The following is a 25,730-nucleotide window of genomic DNA, read 5'->3' as shown; positions in this document are numbered from 1 at the left end:
CCCAGAGCTCTCCCCCTTTCTCCCCCGGCCCAGAGTCAGAGGAGGAACACAGGGCTCTTGTGGCGTCAGAAGATCCTACCAAGATCCTCCTAAAAAAAAAAAAAAAAGCTGCTGACGGCGAGCTCCTTTGACCAAAGAAGAGAATGAAAGGTACGAGGAAAGAAAAGAGAAAACGAAGAGTGGAGAAAATTAAACAAAAGAATCAATTAGGGGAGGGGGGGCAATATGTAGTGTGAACCCTCTCAAACAAAAATGTAATTGTTAATTAAATGTTATCACAATTCATCAAGTAATGAATAATTAACCTGGTCACATGTATGATTATATGTCTTAAGATTTAACTGTGAATCCCTATTTGACTGCATTTTGTTTTAGAGAGGGAAGATGAGGAATGATTAAAGAGAAGAGACGAGTCAAGAAAGGAGAAGGCATTAAAAAGGAGAAGAGAGAATTAAATGAAGAGGAAAAATGAGAGGAGAGGAGGTGGGAGGGCAAGATAAAGTGTGAATACTCAAGTAAAAGGTAAATCTCAACTTATTTAATGTTATTGTAAGAAATGATTAAGTGATCAAGACGTCATCTGCTACTTATCCAACCACACTTACCCAATTATCACCAAACTGTACCGACCAAACAAAATGTTTCAAACTGTGTGAACAAAGATTAAACTCAGTTCTCTGAAAAGCAGTCTGAAGGCAGCTTTGCCTTTGTCAAAGCACATGGAATAACGAGGCTGGTCTGACACGTGCGCTTTGCTTTGCAGTTAAGAGAACCCTGAACTGCCACTTCATCAACTACAACTGATCCACATTTCTACAAAGATCTTTGGCATCATAAACAGTGCAAAAAAAAAAAAAAGTGCTGTAAATACAAGGTGATAACAAGAAGAAACGTCTCACTTTCTTCTCCACGTTTTACCACATGGTTTTACTTTGGCACTCGGTTATATGTTGGAAAATCAAAATGCATTGATTTTTCATATTGTTATACTATTATGTTAAGTACAGGGAAATTATGTGACCATAAATAAAACCCCATCAAAGCATCTGGGTAAGCTCATAGATATACAAGATAGGTGAAATAGTTTTCTTTATACTGCACACTTCTCTGCAGGTATAATTACTCACTTCTGATATTCGGGCACCTGAAATACATTCTCAGTTTCTGAAAGTTTTTAATTGTCTAATAATGAAACTTTGAAATCTAAAATCTTAATTAGTTATCAGTTACCTCTGGGTTGTCCTGTCCTCCCCTGTCTCCTAACATTACTGCCCTTGTCCTGCAGGGTGCTCAGTGCAGATTTCTCCAACCAACTGTACACCATGATCACAGTTGAGCTGTGATATCAGCACAGAAGAATGCAGTTGATATAATTCCTGTAATTCATTGCCTATATATGAAGTAAAGACTTCAGACTTTCAGGCTGCTGAATTCTTTAATGGCCATGTTTTTAGGACACATGTAGCTTGTTTTTCATCATTCAGCAGTGAAATGAGCTACTTTCCCACTGCTCCCACTGCTCTAATTATGTGTTAAAGACCTGAAATTGTCCATCTGAGGAAAAGCCCAATTATTTAAACTAATGATAATATTTGACTAAATGTAAAAAAAAAACCTACTATCTTCTTAGGTATGACCGAGGGCTGCATTCCAACATTATTACTTTGAGACATTATCTTATCTCAAAAATGTGAATATGCCACAACACTTTTCCAAAAATAACTGTGTAAGCCATCAGGTTTCCATTACAAATCAGTTTATGGTTCAAATAAAATAAATGACAAACTCATAAATGAATGTGTTGGATTTCAATACCATGCAATGATATTCATTAGGCTTTGTATTGTATGGTATGTACTGGTGCAAATGCATGCAGCGCATTACGATGAGTGAAAACCTGTTAAGACAATTATCAACTAATTAGCAGGGCTTAGTTCTGTAGAAACATAGCAGCTGTTTCAGAGTTATTACTTTACAATAACTTCTAAAAATGGGGAAATCTGCTCAGCATATTACTTCTATGAAGTCCATCTCTTTTTCCCAATATTTCTACAGTCAGAAGGCAATTTCGAAAACATATATTAAAATCTATATTGGCATATTATAGAAGTCATCTTTCCGCTGGTTGACACTTCAGTTCTGTCATAAAAAGAAAGATGCCAGTACATAACTGAGTAGAAAATATCTCCAGAAACCAGCTGGCAGGCAAGCAGTGGTGTTGCCCTAAATGTTCCCTCTGTCATCAGACAACAGTAACGGAGACAAAGTTCAGGAGTAAGAGTGGCTGCTGGACTGTAGGCTTTCACGTCACCATCCTTTCAAACAGAAAAAAGAAAGACACTGTAATACTTTTGGCTCATCTCTGAACGTAACACTAAAAAGAAATGTGGGAGCATTCTTGGGATTTGTTGAGACAGGTCTGTGTGCGGTTGGAGAGGCTTGGCACAGAGTTTCATTCACAGCAGGACCGGGTCTCGTGGTGCTGACAGTCTCATGCGTTAGAGTCCTCATCTGTTACGCTGGGGTTCGGTGAATTTGAAATCTCTTTGAAGAATTCATCATCTTTCAGCATGCTCTGGTAAGAGCCACAATACAGAAAATAATATGTATTAACTTCACACCCGAAATATAAAATATAAAATATATTGATATAAGGGTTTTGATGAGGAGTGTGTGCTATGTGTCCTGGTCAACCTTCAGATTCTTACCGTCAGGTTTTGAATACCCTCGGAGAAAGCTCCAATCTGTCTCACAGTTCCCTCAGAGTCCTCCATCTGTGAAAAAAGAAGCAGCTTTCAAAGTCAATAAACTGAGATCCACAATAGATTATGGAAACCAGATTCCTTCTTCTTAAGATGGAAAAAGTCATTCTCCAAGCAGCACTGGTGAAAATGCAAACACAATAGAGAAATAAGATCAAACTCTCTTTTTCCAACTCATGTTTTTAGTGATATAAAATCATCATTCAATATACTCTTTGAAGAACGAGATCACCTCTTCTAGCCTGTCAAGGTCGTCCTCATAGATTTGGAGCTCGAAACCTTTCTGAAAGCTTCTTCCCTTAGGCATCTCCACATCCATTGGACACACGTACTCCTCGCTCTCATCCTGCCTTTTCTTCCTCAGACTGCCGAAGTTACCAAAAGACAGTTTCTTTGGCTGGTATGAACAAGGAGAGAGAGGACCAAGACACATTTTATATAGCTACATTTAGATATTCAAAGAGCAGAGTACATGTCCCTCAAAAATATTTTCAATTGTTTCAAACAAATTTATAATAAATGCACTATTGTAATATAATGTAAATCAACTTTTAAGGTTCTAAAAATGAAAATGTGTTTGTTTTGTGTACATTTTAGCTTGTTCAGTGTTGCTATAGTTATTATATTTTTATTATTTCCTACTTCAATTCATTGTCTTTAATTAAATTAAAAAGTTTCAGTTAAAATGATAAGTATCATATCATAATATCAGTATCATAATATGAAATGTCAGTACTTTTAAAAAAAAAAAATTGTACTGATATTTGACCATTTCTCAAAATCAATACCCTTCCCTGTATAGTCCAGACACTAGCAGGACTATTTAGAAGCACAGACAGTCTATCCTCAACAACCCATGTGTTACCTTGACCTTGGTGGTGGCAGTAAGCAGAGTGTAGTCTGGGTTTTCAAGACACTCCTGTTTGAGCTGCTGGGCCTCTAAGCCGATGAGCAGGTTGAAATGTGTGGCGAGGTGGCGACGCAACAGAGTCTTGTTTGGGGGGATGTTAAGCAGCAGTGCCATGGTCTCAACGTTGAACCGTGGTTCCAGAACCTGAGGAGAGGGGAGATGCATTAGGACTGGGTGCGTTTGGGGAGAGTTTCTATTTCCCAGGGAGACTGAACATCCAAACCCTCTCACCATCAGGCCTCCGTGCACACCGCTGCCTCTCAGGTTGGGAGCGTATTCAGCGAGGTCCACAGACCGCAACCACTCCATCACCCTGTGGTTGGTCCACTGAGAAATCTCTGCTGGAGAAATGTTGTTCTAGGGGCACAAAGTGGGGAAAAAGGGCGAATACATCACAACTTTGAAAACTAAGTATGTTTACATACAGCTGTTTGTTATAAAATGTCAGACAGTAGAACAGGCTGTCAAAACCTCGTCAGATGGCCTACGACGCAAGCAGTTGGGCTCGTAGTTGTTGAGTCTGAGCACTTGTATAGCTCTCTTGATACTGAGGTGATGCAGGACACTTCCCACCTTCAGAGAAAGCAGGTCATCCTGAGGGACAAAGGTAGACATCAATGACTTACTGTTAAATTCAAACAATAAAAGCAAAGTTCTGCTGAAGCTGTGATTAAGTAAATTATTCAATTAAATAACAGCCATTTTGTGTGCAGTAAACAATCGAGGTTCCCGGGAACAGAAGCCTCTGCAAAGAAATCATAGTTTGAGCAGACACCAGAGGCTTCAGCTTTGTCACAAGTACAACAGAGGTTGAGACCAGGCCATCTCCACTGGAGCTCAAACTCTCTGCGCAATAATCCTAATTTGAGATGGCACTGGACTTGTCAGACCTACTTATCCGCGGGGTCTGTGGAGGAAGCGCATGTCTCTCGCCAACACTCACCACCGTCATGTAGTGCAGCATGCGACCGTCCACCCTCCCCTCATCAAACTGGGTCTTATACTGAGGCAGGCCGATGTCGTCGAGCCATCCTGAGAGGAGGAGGTATGAACAAAGTGTCATGAAAAGGAAGTCAAGTTGGCAGTCAAGTATAATTCAGAATCCAACTGGTCAAGAGGAAGGAAAAATAGAATCGAAAAAATAAAAAAATAAAAAAAATAAATCAAAATCTACATCAGATGTCCTAAACAGCAGAGAATTTTTAACTGGCAGCTGGTACTTACTTGTCACCCAGTTGTAGTCAAGCTTTCCCTTATTATCCTCCTCCTCTGAGCCGAGGGCCTGCAGAGCCAGCTGCAGCTTCTTTTTGTGCAGCGGGTGTTTGATGCCCAACTCCTAAACAACCAAAAGAAGACAAGTAAGGACTACACATCCCCGGGTACCACGGTACAGTTTAGCAACAAGAATAGTTTCCCTGCCTGCCAGCTGTAGTAAACTCATTAAATTATTCTGCTTCATCTCACCCTCTCCAGGTCCTGTTGCGAGGCCTGTAGCAGCGTCTGTCCAGAGGAGATCCATACACGAGCCATGTTCCCATAGAGGCCGAGACCCTGCTCCTGCAACCAGTCACACACCTGATCCTTTGACCAGCGTGCAAAGGGAGCATCAACATCACTAAGAAAAAAAACAGAACAGAACAGAAAAGCAAAAACTTTCAAAATGTGTTCAGGCACACCCTTGGAACAGTAAAAAAAGTAACAAATAGATAAAAGTTTAAATTGTGAGATCTAGTACGCGCATTTTTGATGTCTGTTATACTGACAAAGACTGCTTTGTCAGAAATCCCTGCATTATCTCTAAATTCTATTGTACACCAGATAAAAAACAAGGAAACCACATTCTGAGTTTCATTATTCAGGCTGAATGCACAGACTTACTTGTTGACTCGTTGGAGGTCACGAGACCAACCTAGTCTGGGTCCCGCTGTGGCTCGCACTCCACCCCTCTTGAACTCACCCTCTGGTAGGTTGTCGTCCAGGTTAAATGTGGTAGACTGACTTCTTTTTAACCTTAACAATATGACATTCAAGTGTTAATATTACAAAATTCTCCCACAAATTATACAAAACTCCATAGTATTACAATTTTTTGCACATTTGTCATATTTTAGCTATATAAGAAAGAATTAGATTTATATCAATTGTTCTTAAGGTATTTAAATTGTTTAACCAAGTTTTTTGGTTAAACAACTTAATTAAAAGTTACTTAAAATCGAGGGGTTAAAATTCTCATGTCATTTTCTACTCACTTCCCAAAGAGTTTCTTTATTCCCCTGGATTTTTTCCTGCTCTCTGGGGTCGTAGGGAGTGTGTGGGTGCTGTCACTGTTAGCTGACCTCTGCGGCAGCCCGGCCAGATCCAGATGGTCAGTGCCCTGTCGCTCTGTTTCAGCTGTACAAACAAATGCCCACAGAACATCATCAGCATCATGAGCATCAGTGTGGGAGACATACACAGATTGGTGGAGACAGAGCTGCTGCATAGGGCCGGAAAACACTCATGACAGACACATGACCACTCCTAGGCCTAGACAGACTGAGAGGTCTAACAGTGGGAATTAAAAGCAATACCCTCTTTAGTGTACATGCATCAGACCCAGCTGATGTCTGACAAAGACTGGAATAAATTAGTTTTATTTAATTAGACGAAAAGGGAATTCATTAGTTGTTTTGTTTTAGAATTTTAGTGGGGAGCATTCAAGATCCAAATGAACAATTTTAAACTGATAATCTGGATCTCAACACAGATTTGTGTCTCAGGGAGAGTTTCGACAGAAACAAGAGAGCGTAAACAAATACATGCAGGCAAATCAACATACACAACAGATTGGCTGTATGTTGAACATACAACATCTGTGCAACAGCCGGTAGAGACAGGGGTTTGGTTGTTAAAGCACTGCAGCTACTGAAATGTGGTATGATAAGAGGATGTCATCTGATGAATGAGTTTAGAAAAGGAAAGGATATATAATCATATAGGGTATAGGTCAGTAGTTTCCTTGGCTTTCTTTGGAGAACTACTGCAACCCTACAATGAGCTGTTGGTCTATACTGTACCTAGCATAGGCGCACTTGCACTCCGGCTGCGGTCTTCATGTGTTACAAAGCACACGCAACACACAACAGGGTCCAACAGAAAAAGAACAAGACAAGAGGGCAGGAATTATGATTGAATTAAAAACAGGATTGGAGGTGGAAAAAACAAAAGACATACATGTGTACAGTTCACATTAAAAAAAACAAACACATACACAGGACAAAGGGCATACAACGACACAGAAACACACTTCCATAGTTAAATGGGGACCACAGTTTATGTGGGGTGCAAACTAATGTCCGTATAGAATATTCCATGGGTGTGTTTTGGGAAAATAAAAAGTTGTCCATGGTGGAAGAAAAATCTCCAAGAAAATCTCACTCCATAGAAAACAGCCAGTCAGTTCCACAGCCAGCTTAATGTCACAAACAATGACATCAAATACAGGCTGAGTCACCTTGCAGACATAACTCCTTATCCAGCTACTAAATAATGTGCTATGCTTTTACCAAGGTTAGGAGTGCTGGCTGTCTTCTTGCCCCCACGGATCTTGAAGAAACCCTTTCCAAAAGAGGAACGAGCCTTTCTCGAGCCAAAGCTGTCATCCTCTGTGGTGGCGGGCAAGGTGGCAGATGGACCCAAAGGTGGCTTTTCAATTATCTCACTGATTTCTTCACTTGTTTTCTGAAAGAAAAAAAAAAAAAACATTACTCACATACAGCATACAGTGTTTACACATACTGTGCTGGAAATTCTGGTAAAGTAGAAAATTCTAATGTAACAAAGAGGTTTTGGTTAAGCTAATAGTCTACACGTATCCATAACAAATTAACATTTTTCTGAAAAGTAATTATACACTTATTATATTTTTGGCAAACTTCATGGATAAAAAAAATAGGACTTTTTTTTCCAGATATAAATTTGTTTACTTTTACCTTTTCATTATTGCTCCTATCACTCTTATCCAGGTGGTCCTGGCTGCTAGTCTCCGTGGCATCTTGGCTGCTGAGATGACAAACCATAGCAATACAGGCTTCAGCTATGGCAGTATAGCTAAGATATACAGCTTGTCTCACATGGTCATGAGAAGCAGCAATGTGGGGCTACAGGATAGTAACTGCTGTTACACGCATTGTTCTCACGTGTAACAGAGAGAGCTACTGAGACACTTCTCACACTCTGCATCACTGCAGCGAATGGACACAGTATAGTACATAGTAGCATACTCTGTCTATACTCTGTGAATGTGAATAACATGGACAAAATATTGTGATCACAGCATTATCTTAATATCAACATGTTGGAATATTTACTAATACACATGCAAGTATGTATTAAAAATAATACTGTAAAAAGTTGTAAAAACCCCTTTTCTATTAAGTCAAAACGTTTTTTCCTTGTTTTACTGGAACAAAAGGTTAAAAACCTGTATTCTTTTTAGCATTTAAGATCTCATATTAGGTCTGATTCTGTTAAAATATGACTTAATCAGATTAATTAGATTTTAACAGAATCGTCCAACTACACAGAAAAAAAAAAATCATATACACACACTACACACATAGGACATTTTATTTATTCATATTCATTCAAAAAAAAAAAAAAAGATAAGTAAAATATATTCAGTATCTGCTTTAAAAAAACAAAAAAACAAAACAAAACAACAACATTAGTTGAATTCTGTCTTCAAGTAAAACAATGAATGTGAGTGGGGACAAAATCTTTTTCATATTTTACCTTTCTACATCTGCTGGTGTGGACTCGGATACTTGTTCCAGGTCTGTAGGGCTTGGTGTAGGTGCAGGCTCTTCACTCAGTCCATTGAGACTGTCCAGCTAAGCATGTATCAGAATGAGAATAAAGACAGTCAGAATTACACAGTTTAAAAGATCTAACCGTAAACAGCCTTAAAAGATTAATTTATATATATTCTCCCGGGGCCTCGAGAACACAGCAGTCTACATCGGCACACGCGCTCAGTGAACTGACAGGAGATTTTATTTAATTAATTGGATGTCGAGCCCTTCAACACTCATTTCAAAAGTGTGAAATTTAAGGGAGCTATTAGTGTTTTGCTGACCACCTTAGAGTTTAATGAGATTGGAAGTTGCTTGGGGGCAAAAGGGTAAAGAGCTACAGCCAAATAATTATTAACAATAAATTAGGAACCTAAAACCACTATAAATAATATGAGAGGTTTCCGATGAACACTTGTATCTTATATGTCATTTCGAAGTTTTTTAAACACTGAATTTAATTGTGAAATTATTTTTTAATACACCCCATTTTCTTTATTGTTTAAACTTCTTTTTTCATGCTGTATCTTGTTTATAGTTACATTTCCAATACTACAAACCTCATCTGGGCTCTTCCTTTTCAGTTGTTGAACATCTGTAACTTCTTGCTTTTCTGGTTCCAGAGACACAGGGCTGGTTGACAAGAGCGCGAGGGATCCATCACCATGACTCTCAACAAGCTCGTTATCTTTGGTTTTCTCTGGAGTGGACAATGAATTAGATGCAGCTGAAAAGACTGTATAATGTGACACGTAAAATAAGAATCAGCTGATTTATTTGGCATCAATCAACCCATCCCAGAGATCTGAGCAACAGAAAAAAAAGGTTATCTGAGATCTTACAAGACAGCCTAAAAATAAAGTCAAATGAAATTTGCTGCAGAAATCTACAGAACAGACTTGTATAAACCAGCGTAACAGCAAAGAGGAAGCTCAAAGCAATACAAATACACCCATTGGAAAACAAGCAGGCAAAAAGAAAAACAGGGTTGTTGTTTGTCAGCTGACTGAAGGGTCAAATGTAAGAGCGTCCTTTAACAAAACAATAAGGGCAGTTTTCAAAGCAGTCCGGACACTCAACTACACAGATACGACATACATTTGAGAAAAAGAAAACTGACTACTTGTTCCCTGTGGTGGATTATCTGTAGCTGTAGCTTCAAGTCTCTGCATGGTGAACTCCATATTATACTGAAAAAAGGCCACTGGTTGCCTGGAAAATTGGAAATCATTATAAAACCCATGATATGCACTGGAAAATGGTAAGAGTAACGTGAAGTATACACGATGTAATAAATGAGCTAAACCACCCAAAATCAAACATACTGCTTTCGAGGCTGACTTACTTTAGTAATGCTTTATCTCTAATAGACGAGATGTCTCACCTTTTTTTCCTTGCACTGACATCACCATGTCTTGAACTTTCTTATACCGCAGCAGCGACTGCTTTAGTTCCTCAATCTTACGATCCTGCAAAAAAAAAAAAAAATTTAAAACGAACAGTGAGGCAAATTTTTCAGGAAGAGAGTTGAATCACTGGGTGTGAAACAAAAGCAAATCGCAACTTGTAAAAATGTACCTTCTCTTCATTGGCTGCCATCAATGATTCAACTGCCTTTTTCATTCTCTGCACTTCTACATCTAGAGAGGAAAGAAAGCAATTTTACAGACAAAGAACTGTAGTTCTCACGGTGTGAAGTTTGAGAAGGGTTAAAAGTGGGATGTATAATAAACCTGGACACACAGGGTGAAACTGGAAGATTTCATACATTCAGACCATACTGGCTGCATTATTACTGACAGTCATCCCAGTAACATCACAGCCACTTTCTTTGTTTTTTTAAGAATTCTTCAAATTGATATACAATATCCTTGTGTGAGCAGGTAGTTCACATATTTCACTTTCGTAGAACAGTTTCACTTTTATGAACACACACTCTGCCACAAGGCTCTGTGAGCAGTCAACCCTCAAAATTAACAATCTTATGGATCTTGATCACCAACAGATTTACTATCTCAAAAACAAAGGTACTTCAGTGCGTTCTCTAACTAGAAACTAGCAGACACTGGTCAATGCTTTTAAACTTGTTTGAAGATGTTTGAGATATTAAATATTAATCTGACAAAAATAATAAAAGAACTGTTGTTTTAGGACTCCCATGCTGGCCAATTGTAGTAATTTAGACTACTACTAATACATGTGCAGAGTCATGGTGAGGGAGTGTGTGCACGGAGTGCAAAATGAAATTGTACTACTTAAATGAAAGATCACTGATATGGGAAGACACAAATATGAAGACAGCACTCAGAGATACTGTTACACAGCACTGAACATGACGACGACATTACAGGTTAGCAGGGCACACACTGGTTGTTGGTGTGAGCAGTTGAAGGTATAGAGGAGTTTGGGGACAGATATTGAGGGGTACAGGAGGTGATTATTGTTGGAGGACACGAGGCAGGAGGATGAGTGAGCAGCCTGAATGGTTATGACAAACAACACAGTTCATTCCTCATTCCTGTTGAAAACACAAAAGCAGACATTCCTTGTTGCTGTTCCAGATAGGACACTTTAACACATTGATAAGGGCTTCTGGGTGACCTTGGATTTGTTCAGCTCAAAATCAGGAAAATAAAAGTTTAAAAGTTTAACAGAGACATGGTGCTCTGTGGTCAGGTATTAGCACTCCAATGGGTTATAATGGACAAGCAGAGTTCAGATGGCTCATGCTCGTTCATGCAAACAGGGGTTGAGATGGGTGCAGTAATAAAGTGCAATGATAAACACAAACATAAAGACCCCCCTTACGTTTTTCTTTCAGCCTCTTTCTAAGAGTTTCATCTGGATGAGAGACTAAACAGGACAAAGAATTATGAAACAAAAACTGGTTGGTTGCAGACTCTGACTTCTTGTAGGACGTAGCCTATTGCTTTGCTAGCGATTCACAGATATTACCACTCAATCATATGACACTGAGTTGAACATGTGAGGTTAAAGATCATGCAAGCTTATCCTAAGTGAGGCTTGTGATTCAACTGGCTTTCCCACCTCTCTCTGAGAGGTCTGCACTGCTCGAGGCAATGGCTTTGAAGCCTGTCTCATCCTGTAGTCTCCTCATCTCTCCGTCTTTGCCCTCCAGCTGCCTCCTCAGTATGGCTAGCTCCTCCTGTCCAAGAGAGGACAACAGTAAGGATTTTTCCTGCACACAGACACCACCTCCCCCACCTCATCTCCACGCTACAAACAAACCACAACACAAAGGTTCACTGATGCTGACGTGGCATACAAGCACGCAGGCCACACCTGCTCTGAGGGGTAAGGTGTATGAGGGGGGTGGTAAGCTCTGATGTCTGGGAGGGCTGAGGTAATGACAACAGGAGGCATTAAAAAAATATATGTTTAAGTAACTGGTACAGGAATCAAGCATGGAGTCAGACAAAATAACTGTAAAAAGATTTTAATGAAGATGATCAGAATAAAGGAAATCAGTAGGACAAGTGTAAAGAGGGATTAAAAAAAAAGATAGAAAAACAGAACTCTTGCCAACTCTTGAGAAAAAAAAAAAAAAAAAAAAAAGCATACCTGTGGTTTGAACAATGTGAATGTTTGATTGAGCTGGCATTTTGCAGAAGCAGACTTAAAGAAGTGGTATTTCTGACTGCACTTTACTTTTCACATATTACTGTACAGTACAGTTCAGTAAATTAAGTTATTTCATTGTTTGAAAACTATGGCATAATTTTGCCTAAAAGGGTAAAAAGAAAACTTGGAAAACTTCTGAAAACCAGATTTAATGTTTTTTTTTTCCCCCTCAAAAATAAAAACAGAACAGGAGCCAAAGGGAGAGGTCAAAAACCATAATCATACGGCAAGCAAAACAGTCATCCTGAGAAAAGCCGACCTTCATAGCCTGGAGTTTGTGCTCCTTCCTCTGATTCTCATACTGCATCTGGCCCATTTTGATTTTCAGGCTAGAAAGCTTGGCCATTAGCGACTAGCAGTAGAGAGACAAACCAAGGAAGAAAGAGAAAATAGGGATGCAAGAAGTGAAAGATAAAAGAGGTCAAGTAGGTGGAATACCCAAGATTCAAACCAAGATATTTACACTATTTACAGAAGCACATTCAAAAATAGACACTGTTGATCAAGATAGTCAAAAGTTAAAGAGCAGATTTAAGCCTTATGGTTAGCAACTGCAAAGGTCCAATTCCTCCTTAAGTTTCAATCAAGATAAAACATGCAGCGTCCTATACCCTCATATTCAATGGACATTTAAAAACAGCCACCAGACTCTTTGAACCAGAGTAAATCATGAATAAAATCATTGCATCATACTGGGAGCTATTAACAGAAGCAGACAACGAGTTGACGTGATGTCCTTAAACCGTACTAATACAGATGAACAGTGGCACGAAAAAGTTTTAGCACCCCTGATCAAAATTTCTGTAACTGGGAATACTTAAGCGGATAAAAGATGACCTGATTTCCAAAAGGCATAAAGTTGAAGATGACACATTTCTTTAATATTTGAGCAAAATTATTATTTTTTTTTTTATTCCCATCTTTTACAGTTTCAAAATTACAAAAAAGGAAAAGGGCCACAGACAAAAGTTTGGGCACCCTGCATGGTCAGTACTTGGTAACAGCCCCTTTGGCAAGTATCATAGTTTCTAAACGCCTTTTGTAGCAGCTAAGAGTCTTTCAGTTCTTGTTTGAGGGATTTTCGCACATCCTTCCTTACAAATGGTTTATATTTCTGTGAGATTCTTGGACTATCTTGCATGCAATGCTCTTTTGAGGTCTATCCACAGATTTTCGATGTTTAGGTCAGGGAATCTTCAGTCCGTGCTTCCTGAGGTAGTCCATTGTGGATTTTGAGGTGTCTTCAGGACCATTATCCTGTTGTAGAAGCCATCCTCTTTTCATCTTCTGCTTTTGTTTTACAGCCGTTGTGATGTTTGCCCCCAGAATTTGCTGGTATTTAATCGAATCCATTCTTCCCTCTACCATTGAAATGTGCCCCGTGCAACTGGCTGCAACACAAGCCTAAAGCATGATCGATCCATCCTGTGCCCAACAGCTGGAGAGCTGTTCTTTTCATGAAATCCTTCAACCCTTTCTCTCCAGGGATATCTTTGCCAACTATACCTTTGCTCGTTGCTCGAAGTTCTATTTTAAATTCATCAGTTCACGGGACTTGTTTCCAAAATGCATCAGACTTGTTTAGATGTTCCTCTGCAAACTCCTGACACTGATGACTCTTCTATTAAGGTCATATTTGTGCAGGTGTCGCTGCACAGTAGAACAGTGCACCACCACTCCAGAGTCTGTTAAATCCTCCTGAAGGTATTTTGCAGTCAAACAGGGGTTTTGATTTTCCTTTCCAACAATCCTACGAGCAGTTCTCTCTGAAAGTTTGCTTGGTCTTTGAGACCCTCAGCTTGATCTCCACCATTCCTGTTAACCAACATTTCTTAATTACATTACGAACTGAGGGAACGGCTACTTGGAAATGCTTTGCTATCTTCTTATCACCTTCTCCTGCTTTGTGGGCATCAATTATTTTAATTCTCAGGGCGCTAGGCAGCTACTTAGAGGAACTGATGGCTGCTGATTCAGACAAAGTTTGAAGAGTTTGAAGAGTATTTATAAAGCTTTGAAATTGAAATGAATGTTTCAGCTTTAACTTTATGTCTTTTTGAGATAAGTTCAAATTCTACTCACATAACTATTTACAGTAACAGAAATTTTGACCAGGGTGCCCAAACTTTTTCATGCCGCTGTAGGTATGCACAAGAGCTACAGTAAGTCATGAAGGACAAGATGGTGGTATGAATGGTTTTCCTCATATCATGAGACAAGTGGAAAGATTGGATTTTAGAAGATATGAAAGAAAGTGGCATATTCTAGTGAATCGGTTAAGTATTGAACTGGCCCAAATTGTTTTTAACTATTTCAACCACAAGGGTTCCCTCCAAAAGAAGGTTGTTTAGCTGAAAAAGACAGTTTCTGGAGGTAAATAAAAAAACAGGAAAGAATAAGATGGTAGTCTTGAATAGTTTTTCATATAAACACTGGGATCATGAAAAATTCCCTGTGACTACTCACCTTTGTGGATTTAAGTTTCTTTTCGTACAGTAGTTTTTCGCTCTCCAGATCTGTTAATCTGTACCGCAGTTCGTTAATTTCAAGAATCAAATCCTGAAAGAATAGAAAGTGCATATCACAGAAAGGCTGTAAAATAGCAAGAAAATCTAAAATACTTTAAACTCATATTGCACCCATTTAATCGGCCCTGTATATACCTCTAATAGCTTGTGATAAATAAGATGAATGCGATTGAGACAATTGTGCAAATGCAGATTGTATTATGGCAGCTCTACAATTCTACAATTTAAAAGTTCAATTAAAAGAAATTAAAACCTCTTAATATTCCATTAACCTTTAATATCATTCAAATATTATTTAAAATCAGCATATGTAGTATTCTTTATAGAGTTTGCAGTATGAACAAACTTTATAAAGCAAATCTAAACACACTTGAAGGGACTGAATTACTTAGAGAGTATATGCTTCAAAGTAGCAGCAGCAGTGATACAATTAGAGGAAGCTGCTTGTTGAATAGAAGTGATTTATATGCTGTGAGGTGGAACATGGACAGCAACTTTTTGTTCCAGTGGGGTGGAAGTGACAACCCCGCTGCAACAACAAAAATATGACGTGTTTGAAAGCATTCCAAGTATTCTGCATGGCTCATCTGGGAGCACAAATCTCCCCATCTCTAGTAAACAAACCATTGACAACTTAATGACTGTATAGCTTTTGACCAGATGCCAGTTAGTTCAAATAAAGAGAAAAACAAAAAGGTAAACCACTCTGCACTCTTCTCTATAATAACAATAAACACAAGCAGGCATATTTCTGTTGGCTAGTTCAGGGAATGTGATGTGTCATTTTCTGACTTTCTGACTTCCTTTTTTCCTACTCGACACACAGCTGCTTTAAGACTGACAGTAAGATAAGACGTCCCTCTCCCACACAGGTGTCAGACAACATGAATGAGTGTTTGTTCGGAGTGTGTGTGTACTCAGGCGGGAGAAAAGGAAAGAGGCAGAAACAAAGATTTTTGTCCTAAAAATTAGCTTACATACCTCATTGTCCCTAAATCTGTCATCAAAGTTCACTCTCTCCTTCTCCATGGTATTTAACTTCAGCTTTAGGTTGGACACTTCAGACATCAGGTCAAGCTTCTGGTTCTCCAGTGCAGTTCTGCACAGAAGCTCCTACAATGATAAATGAAGACTGTTAGAAAAAAAACTTTGTGGCTGCCATGTGGTCAGTATTGGCAGCACAAATAACATTGGTAGTATGGGTGTTGTTTTTGTAAATATTTAAAATAGTAATGTGGGTGACGGTGACAACAACATGTCCAAAGGTGACTAGAAAAGAATTGTGTGTATTGTTGTTGTTTTTCCTATTATGGTATGATGATATTTAATAAAAATACAACGACTCAGTGCTTAGTGCTAAAGAGAGAAAAAGCTTCCGCTATAATAAACACTTGTGGACTGGACACAGCAGCACATTAATAAATACACATTTATCATACACAGCAGATGTTTGCTGACAAAAGCAGATAAACTCAGATCTCAAACACACACACACGTACACACGCACGTACACACACGCACGTACACACACGCGCACCTGTTGCAGCATCTCCTCAGTGGTATTGAGTTTCTCTCTGTGCTCGTCCAAACACAAGTCCAGGTCCCGAATCTTCTCTCCCTGAGCTTCCACCTGGTCTGTCAGCACACTCACCTGCATGGAAGCAAGCCATTCATTTTTTTTTTTTTTAAAAACAGACATTTATAGGTCTCTGTAGTGTAAGTTTAAATGTGAGATTTGAGTATTCGTGACACTAGTAAGTGGCTGGATGGGTACCTGAAGCACCAGAGACTCCTTATCACTCTCTAGTCGGGAAAGCCTTTCCTGGTAGTGGTCACCCCCACCCAAAGAGACGTGCCCGTTGGACTGCAAGGACAGAAAGAAATATGGATTAGAAAAATAATCATGAGAGGTTATTTTAGACCTTTAAAAATGCAGACAAGGGTAAGTGGTGCGGTTAATTAATTCTGATCATTTTAAAAACCTTGAAGGTTTCAGTGCCTAGTAATGATAGCAGATGAAATGCTTGACATCAAAGCCTGACTGCTTACACTGCTTTACCCTGCACAAATAAAACCTAACATGGCTGAGAGGAAGGCTCACATTCATACTGCTGTACACAGAGTGAGTTAAAGCATTACACAAAAACTCTGGCATTTATCTGGCCTACATCCCATCACTCTCCCAAACACCACTCTGGTTCCCAAGATGTCAGTGGGTTTCTTGCAGCGCACTAGCTGTGACATTGACAACACCAGTATTTAATTTTGCATTCCCAGGGAACTCAGCAGAAAGGGGCCGTCATGTTTTCTCTTAGCAAACAAGTTGGTCTTCTACTTGGACACAGGATTGTTTACCCACACTTGTCTGCTTTCATAAAGTTTTAATGCAGCACACAGTGTGCGCTTAATCAGCAGCAAACCAGATGTGCTAAAGCTTGTTTGGAGCACATTCTGTCCAATCATCACACACAAAACCTTTTCCATGATTACACAACTTAACCTGATTCCAACAACAGAAGTGTTTCTTCATTCACAAATACATCAAAGGTGGAATCAAAAGAAAATTTCAAAGTCGGCAAAAGCTTTTAAAAAAGCTGAATGTTATCAGCACATATAGTATGGAGTCACTTTCATGCAGTTAAAAAGCAACGTGTGTCCTATATTTTACACCTTTGTGTGTCTAGAAAAAACAGTTATGTGACATTAACAGTGAAAATGGTCTGCCCCGAGGCTAAAACATGTAAAAATGTGTATTTTCATGGTCTTCAGTTCAGAAACCTCCATACCTGCGCCAGTTTCATTTCTAAATCTGTTCAATGTCATTGGCACTGTTATTTTACTGATCTTATGAGTCTCATGCAGTATGCATGTCTCTTTCCTACATGTGAGGCTCTCACCAGGTGACCATGGAGCCACTCGACCAGACTGTCAGCTGTTGAGTCAGGGATCTGGCAGCGTAGACTCTCCCTTTCCTCTGTTTCCATCAACTCCAGGACGCTCCTCAGGTCTTCCAAAAGGTGAAGCGCTCGCAGGCTGCCCATGAAAGGAGAGGTGGGCGACTGGCAATCAAACAACCCGTTGGAGTAGTCCAGAGCCTTGGAACCTGTCAAGAAGCACAACAGAAGAAAGGAAAATATTATGAGGAGCTAGAATCCAAAGAACAAAACAGATGCACCATCTCATACTTCACTTAGTAATTATTTGAGAGGCTTTACTCACTAAAACTACTGTTCTTAATAGTACAGAGGAGAACACAATGGGCTATTTTGTGGCTCAGGTCCTCATAGTGATTAAAGCACACATAGTTACAATTCATTGTGCCATACAAGGGAAATTACTTTAACCAGTTTTATGTATTGATAATATTGTATTTACTAAATGGCAGTCTGATATGATAGTCTTGACTAAAGTCAATCGTTCCAATCAATCCAGTTATTTGAAGACAACCATTATTGGCACTGGTTTGATATCTGACCCTCGGGAGCCACATCCAGTGTTTCTAAAGACCCCTTGGGAAAATTATGTTAAATAGTCCACTGATACACAATACAAGTTAGTATTACATATTTAACAACATTGTAACATTTGTGAACATGGATAAGAGCCACACAGCCTAAATGAGGACAGAATAAATGGTAAATGCTCTATGACAAACATTGAGCTCCAGGAATCATTTGACGACTATCTGAAATGTCAGCTTTGCAACAAACCATTACAAGACACCAGATAAACTCTTACCAATGTTGACTAAACCTTGAAGAGTTATATATCAGAGATTTATGATTTAGCACAACTGGAAAAAAAGGAATCACATCATGACTGCTTGAATGAAATTTTATGCTGGGGCTTAATGCTGTGGGAGAACTTTACCTGCTATAATGCCATCCATCTGCTCCAGGGCAGCTGCCAACATGTCGCTGGCATCAGACATCATCTTCATTAAACAATATACCTGGAAGGAGATAGTTAAACATCAGCCATCCTGTATTTTAGTCATTCTGAAAGTGAAAATGTGTTTTGTCTCTCTTTCTGAAAAGCATCAGAATACAAATAGGATGTACAATAATTAAAAATCAGGAGAAGCAGTGCATTTGCATAACATTTTATTTATTATGAAATTTCATAAAAATCTCTGGACTTGCAATATCTGCAAAGCAATGACACATAAAAAGAAAACGAGGAATTTGAAATAAAACATGAACGAATTTAAAATTAAAACATTCATGTTTAATGTGACTACAAACCCAACAGTGTGATGCACTAATAACAGTTTAGTATATGGAATATGGCAGCTACTCTGTGTGCTTGAGATGTGAATATCAACAGTGTAGGAGGAGGACAAATCCAGCAAGCCAGATACAGTTGTGTTCAGCTTTCTAGGCAAAAAGTTGCAGTACTCTTGGTGTTAGGCATGTCATTACCAAAGGTTCCCACCCAGGAATTAGGCTATAGCTGCAACACATCCTCAGCAACTCTGTGCCTAAAAAAGGATAGTGCCTGGTAAAATAGCATGTCTGAGAGACGGGTCTGACTGAATAATAATGGATAAGCTGAGTTATATGTAAGAAAAGCACCTCATGTAAATGGTAACATGATAACTATGGTATGTGGCAGCTTAGAAAATGAAACTGAAATAAAAATAACTTAAAAGAAAATGGTATGTGCTGTGCTGAGTTGTTCTACCTTCTTGAGCTCTATGCTGCAGAGATCTTATGTAAATTTTGTCAGAGTGGGACTAATGAATAATGCATTTCAGAATATCAAACAGGCCATTTACCTAAAATATTGGCAAAAATCAATGTCCTGGACACTGGACACTCTGTTTGGTGCTCAGTGAAGATACATTTTAGTGTCACAGTCATGGACATCTGCCCAAATAGCACAGCAGTCCCTTTCTCTCTGGGTGTTTAATCAAAAGGCTTTGCTGTATATTCATACATGCACAGAAACTCATCTGCGTACACGCATGCACGCACGCACGCACGCACGCACACACGCACGCACACATGCATGCACGCACAAACACACACACACACCTTTTCCTTTAATCAGCTGCCTGACATCCTGGGAGTGCCCAACCCTGGGACGTAGGTCCATTTTCAAACTTTATGGAAAACCACCGACAGACCTTACACTGTTATTTCAGCATTCCTGTGGTCAAATTTTCAAATAAGCATGCACTAAAACTTAAAAATCGTCACAACACACAGTAGGCTGAGAGGAGGATGAGAGGAACTAGCATGCCATCAGTCAGTTCCGTAGTAAAATGCTCAGTGGTTTACAACAATAAAATTCTGAATGTGGGTAAAAATACTTCTCTCAGGCTGTCTACAGCAACTGCTTGTCCTACTTCTTGTACAAATGGGACAGGCAGACATATACCATGACATTTAAAAAAAAAAGGCACAGCAGTATAGAGAATTTAACAGATATTTCCCAGGGTTTTCTGCTATTTAAAATGAATTGAGTCATTTCAGAGTAGAAATTTAAAATGGCCAAGTTTTCAGAGGGAACCTAAAAATGTCATGCTGACTGAAAAACTAGCGATTGTGCAATACCTAGTGTCAGCATTGGCACATCAGTGGCATCTTATCAGACAGACATGCAACGCTAGACAGAAAGGCAGAAGCAGAACAAGAAAAATCAGTCCTTCATATCTGCCAATGTGCACAAAGACTCTACTGAAAGAATAAAAAATTAGGAATGCAATCAACAGTTATTTTCAGTATTGAATAACCTGTCAATTATTTTTCGCAATTCAGCAAAAAAAATCATTTGGTCTATTAAATGTCAGAAAATTGTGAAAAATACCCATCACCTATCTCCTGACACCCAATATCAAATAGCTCATTTTGTCCAACCAACGCACCAAAAAATAAATAAATAAATAAATAAAAGGGAAAATATTCACATTAGGGCTGCAACTAGGGATTATTTTTTACTATCGATTAATCTGCTGATTATTTCCTCAAATCGTGGATTTGTCTATAAAATGTCAGAAAATAGTGAAAAATGCCTGTTATAATTTTTCTCAGGCCTGTGATCCAAAACCCAAAGATATTCAGTGAACAATGATATGACAAAACGATCAAATCCTCACGTTTGGAAGCAAGAACCAGTAAATGTTAAGAGATTTTTTGCTTGAAAAATGAAATATAGTTGAAGGATAATTTTCTGTCGATTAATTGTTTCTGCTCTAATTCAGACTATTACATAAGACAGAGACAAGCAGAAAATTCTCACGATTTAGAAACTGATATTAGGAATAATTACCATTTTTGCGAATAATCGATAATCAAAATAGTAGCTTATTATTTTTCCGTTAGTCAACTAACTTATTAGTCAACTAATAGTTTCAGCTCAGAAATCATGTTGGAGCAGACTTCCCTGAAACCCTGGGGTGGTTTTACTTTTCCAACAGACCGGCATTTTTAATTCAAGCATAAACAGCAGATTAAGGAGAGACCTTCATTACTGTGAGATCTCAGTAATTTATCCATGCTGTGGTGGGATCCATTGGAAAAAAATAATCTGGAGTGGGACCAACTACAGCCAACTCACTACACTCCAACAACAGTTGCAATAACAGATATCCAGTCTTGAACAGCAGATAATGCAGACAGAGTTTGGATCGTGATGACTCAAACTGGAATGAGGGCCTGCGGGGCATCCCCCTCAAAAACCTGAGTCAGCTTTTCTCTCACACTAGAAAGGCAAATATGGGTAAGGTTAACACATGGCTTTCAACAAACACACCAGGCCAAGACCAGACATGCTACTCGGAAACCTGCTGTCCATGTGTCAGTCAATGCTAAACAAGTGTTAAAGACCCTGCCTGAGCACTTCTATGGCTTCATCCTGGATCCAGTGGACACAAAGTCCAGCACAAAGAACACCTAATTACAGAGGAGTGCACTGTGTCCTCGAGTGCTGGGATGCCTCCATGGTATGTGAGTCATATGTAAACAAAAGAGAGTTGTCTAGCAAGCAGACAAGGTGACTTCGCCTACACTGTCTTTACTAAACAAAATCTTCGGACCAGTGCACCTTTTAGCACTGCAACCAATGATTATTTTCTCAATTACTCCATTAATCCTTTGTTAATAAAATGTTAGAGAACGGCGGAATAATGTGCATTGTTATTTCCCAGAACCCAAGGGGACATCTTCACATTTCTATTTGTTTGAGCAACAGTGTAAATCCTAGTTAACTATCATATATGACAAAGAACAGCAACAAATCTTCCCATCTGAGAAGCTAGCACCAGTAAATGTTTGGCATTTTGCTTAAAAAGATGTCTGAAATGATTAATCGATTATCCGAATAGTTGCAGATTCGTTTTGCGTCAATCAACTTTCTGACTAATCTTTTCAACTCTATTTTGTTTTCATTTTTTGGTGGATTAAAAGAGAAACAATGAGGGCGAGATCTGTACCTGTATTGGCCCTTAGGTATGTATTCTATCTCTGCAAGCTTATTATCAAAAGGAGACATCTAAAAAAAAAAAAAAAAAATCCCAACGAGCAAGCATCATCCTCAAAAAACAAAGTCTCACTGTCTGCCCCTCTATAAGCACCACTTACACCAGCTGTAAGACACACAGAGACGGCTATTGTTCGTGGTATCAGGGTATTTTGACTGAAAGGCATGAGAAGACAAAAGACAGAAGAAAAAAAAAAAAGCTGCAATGCAACGCTACAGTACGCATGGCATTTGCAACGGCACCTGCCTGCCTTTTGCCCCTTTTCAGAACCAAAGAGCCTCAAAACAAAACCAAAGAAAAAAACATTCAAAAAGCAATTTTGCCCTTTGGTGAAAACCATATAATTCATACAGACATGCAGAGAATAATGAGCACAAGGGGGGAGAGTGGACCACTATAATGGCTTTTTAGATCCATCAGCTCTGATCCCTTCAGGCAGGGAGATCCATCATAACCCATCCTCGCTGGACACTCGACAGAGAGCTCAAGTATAAAAGAGAGAAACTCTTGGAATTCCTGAGTCCTGAATGACCCGTAAACTATGTTCTTGTGCACATAGGTATATAAAACATAATAGAAGCCTGAGAGCCACATGTCTCTCAGGGGTGAAAGTGTTCACAGCAGCCATGCATCTGGCTTTAACAGCCTGTGCTGAGACGAGCTGCACTGGTGGTAAAAAGGCCTGGGGAGAGAGGAATTTATAATCCAGGCATTAATCATACAGCACTTTACTTTAGTTTTTCTTTTCTACTCCAGGTTACAAAGATAAATCTGTGACGATTTCTGTGGACATTATTAGATAGATCCAAGTCTCACCACAAAATGACACTTTCCATGTTTTGAGTCATGCAGGCCTTGACCTAGTCTTTACCTTCACTCAATGTTTCCATTAAAAAAAAAAGCTTATTTCTGGCTTTTATACCTCATCCTGTTCTACCTCACACAGTGAATGCTCTATTCAGCACTGAAAACCTTAGAGAATGCTTAAGGGTGACGAGGTTAAGCTTTTTACTTTAGGCATCATCTTCTGTAGGTGTATGCGAGCACTTACCAAAGTTGTGTGCCATACACAGGATGCTTTTAATAATTATATTATGAGCAAATTATCTGCCTGTAATCTCGTTGCAGGGTTAATGTTATTGTCTCCAAGTTTATGGGTGCATGAAATGAAGCTGTGTGGTCAGAAGACTGTGTCCAATGATTCACTGGGTGCAGACACAGTCGAGGCATTCATCAGCTGCCTGCAGGGCGATACTCTGGAACAACCTGCAGCTATTTCCAACCTGGGTGAGCAGGCAGAATACACCATCACTAATTTTATGCCACCAAACAATGACGCCAATATGAAAACGAGATGTGGGTGTAAAGCTGAAGGAGCCTTTTCTCTATCTTTAGACAGTCTGGAACTAAAAATAAGGCATCTGTGCTAAGGGTGATGCAGTATAAACACCCTGAACAAAAGATAGAAATTTAGTTTTTGAAATAAAGAGCTACCGTGTGATAAAATCTTCAAGAATTTTTCCTGCCCGTATGTATGCAAAATTTCAAAGCAGCAATTCATTTATGTTGGACAGCAGCACACATTCTTTTCATATTATTCACAGTTGCACTGCTTGTATTTTAACTTGACTTCAAAGTTATTTATCTTTGACAATTATGCAAAAAGCAATGCAACACTGAATAGTACACAAGTTGTACAAAGGGATAGGTTATGTATATCAAAACAGCTTAAGGTTGTTTGTTGCAGTTTTGCAGGTCAGCTTCAACATTGTTTGCATTCTTCCAACATAAATTCCTTGCTTTTTTTTTTTTTTTTTTTGGTTGCAGTAAAGACAGGAAGAAGCTGTAATGAAGAGCCCTGGGGGTTTTCCTAAAAATCGGAATAATAATTAACATTTGAAGGAAAACTCCAGCGTTGAATCACACAAAGAGACACCTCAAATACCACACCTCGCAACCCCATGAAGTCTCCTCCACTGCGGACGCAGGAGTAAAACAAACTCAAAACTATTAAACATATGGGGATTTAGTCAGTACAGCGGCAGGGCCGTTACCTTGAGAGCATCTGGTATCTGGTTTGCAGACAATTCTGTTGTTTTGGAAAGCATTTGAAAAGGGAGAGCCAACAGTTTTAAAAGGGTCGACAGGAGGGCAATACAACAGCTGATCAAATTTCGTTGCTTTAAAAAAAAAAAAAAAAAAAGAAAGAAAAAGAAAAAGAAAAAGAAAAAAAGAAAAGCTCCAGACACTAACTCTAAACAACCCCCTTAGCTTACAGCCTGGGCAAGTTCACCTTAGATAACACCATCATATTTGGTACCAAAGTAAATCTCATCGGTCAGCACCAACTAAAAGGAAACATCAAACCAGATGAAGAGTTGTCTGTGTAAAAAAAAAAAGAGCTGGCCTCGGGCAATGGGAGTAGCTGCCCACATTGTGGCGGAGTCTGGAGTTGTGGCAAAGTCTGAAACCAACGTCAGACTGACTTTCTCAAGCCATTAACCTTTAGACGCAAGTTGAACTAACTGTTGTCCCGTCGCTGCGAGGATCAATATCTAAGTGTGAAACATTGACGTTAGCTTCCAGATAAAACCGAGCTATCACCACTGACTGAAGCGTAAATATAGGTAAAAACATCTGCCCACGACTTTTTCCTCACCGTGCGAATGCCCCCCCTCCCCCTGAAAAAAAAGAAAGAAAAAAGAAAAGTCAAATAAAAGTGAAGTCTAACTACCGGTAACTTGTGGGGATGCCCGAAGACCGCCTGAGGGTATCCCGTTAGGCACCAGGACAGTTCGGGAACCGTTAACACGGTGTCAGCCTCGTGGAAAAACGAAAAAGTGACCGTTAAACGTTACTATGTTCCGAAAACGTGCACATTCATCTGCACGAGCCACAACAGCCGTTTGTTTCGACTTAAACGTTCGAAATTCCAAAACCCGAGTTAGTGGAAATGATAAAAATCACAGCCCCGAACATCAACAAACTCACTTACCGAAACTCTGCTCGACGAGCTTTCAGTATCCCCGTTAATGGGTTTCTTTACTTATTGTAAATAACTTCACAGTGTTTGTTTTCTGAACTTCTCCGTGCCCACCAGTACTACCCCCCGTCCGTCCACATCGCTACGCCATGATGTCGAAGTGACAGGGTTGCTGGAAAACTCTGCACGTCACTGCAGGAAAAACCCGCCCCGCTACCGCCTGCATTGGCCTGGAAGGAGCTATAGGTTTTATAAGACGGAAGTCCTGGCGCATTCACTGTAGAGGGGGAGAGGTGGGACTTGAGAGCTTCCTCCTGGATGAAACCATTCGCTGCTAACGTCAACGATGAACGGGGCCACAAAGATGATTTGAAAAGCGACGAGTCTTTGTTTCTCTGCTTATCCGTGTGAAGGCTGACCGGGACTAACTGCTATCAACAATCGCTTCCGAGCACGGCGGTTGCCGGCTTCGCCCGTATTAAAGTGAGTAACGCGGGGAGACTTTCCACGTTTTTGCTGAAGTGTGAAAGCAGCATATTCCTCAACGTCCGGGAGGCGCCTGCGTGTCAGTTTTAAACGGGCAAAGGCGA

The 25,730-nt window shown here is 39.5% G+C and overlaps 1 protein-coding gene across 5 annotated transcripts; it reads right to left on the bottom strand.

The window, feature by feature from the left end:
- Positions 1-351: 351 nt before the first annotated feature.
- On the bottom strand, positions 352-25,407 carry ppfibp1b (PPFIA binding protein 1b). Of its 5 annotated transcripts, none has more exons than XM_040132957.1 (27): positions 25,153-25,407; positions 18,545-18,626; positions 17,572-17,777; positions 16,449-16,538; positions 16,212-16,325; positions 15,656-15,787; positions 14,613-14,705; positions 11,553-11,670; positions 11,313-11,357; positions 10,083-10,144; positions 9,889-9,973; positions 9,065-9,204; positions 8,446-8,543; positions 7,644-7,713; positions 7,218-7,392; positions 6,729-6,761; positions 5,922-6,063; positions 5,551-5,682; positions 5,137-5,287; positions 4,897-5,008; positions 4,616-4,704; positions 4,144-4,266; positions 3,904-4,029; positions 3,628-3,816; positions 2,995-3,159; positions 2,709-2,774; positions 352-2,575 (listed from the first exon to the last, which is right to left on the bottom strand). In XM_040132957.1, exons 2-27 carry the CDS (start codon positions 18,612-18,614, stop codon positions 2,492-2,494), a joined length of 2,910 nt encoding a protein of 969 aa, XP_039988891.1. In that variant the 5' UTR covers positions 18,615-18,626; positions 25,153-25,407; the 3' UTR covers positions 352-2,491. The 5 variants fall into 5 exon arrangements, with proteins under 5 accessions (XP_039988891.1, XP_039988892.1, XP_039988893.1 ...); XM_040132958.1 differs by lacking the exon at positions 25,153-25,407 and adding an exon at positions 24,892-24,983; XM_040132959.1 differs by lacking the exon at positions 6,729-6,761.
- Between the last annotated feature and the right edge of the window lie 323 nt (positions 25,408-25,730).

This window comes from Xiphias gladius, chromosome 8 (genome assembly GCF_016859285.1).
Source record: "Xiphias gladius isolate SHS-SW01 ecotype Sanya breed wild chromosome 8, ASM1685928v1, whole genome shotgun sequence".
In the NCBI taxonomy this organism is placed as follows: domain Eukaryota; kingdom Metazoa; phylum Chordata; class Actinopteri; order Istiophoriformes; family Xiphiidae; genus Xiphias; species Xiphias gladius.
Note: the sequence above shows the minus strand (reverse complement) of the source record. Positions and strands in the feature narration are given on the sequence as shown.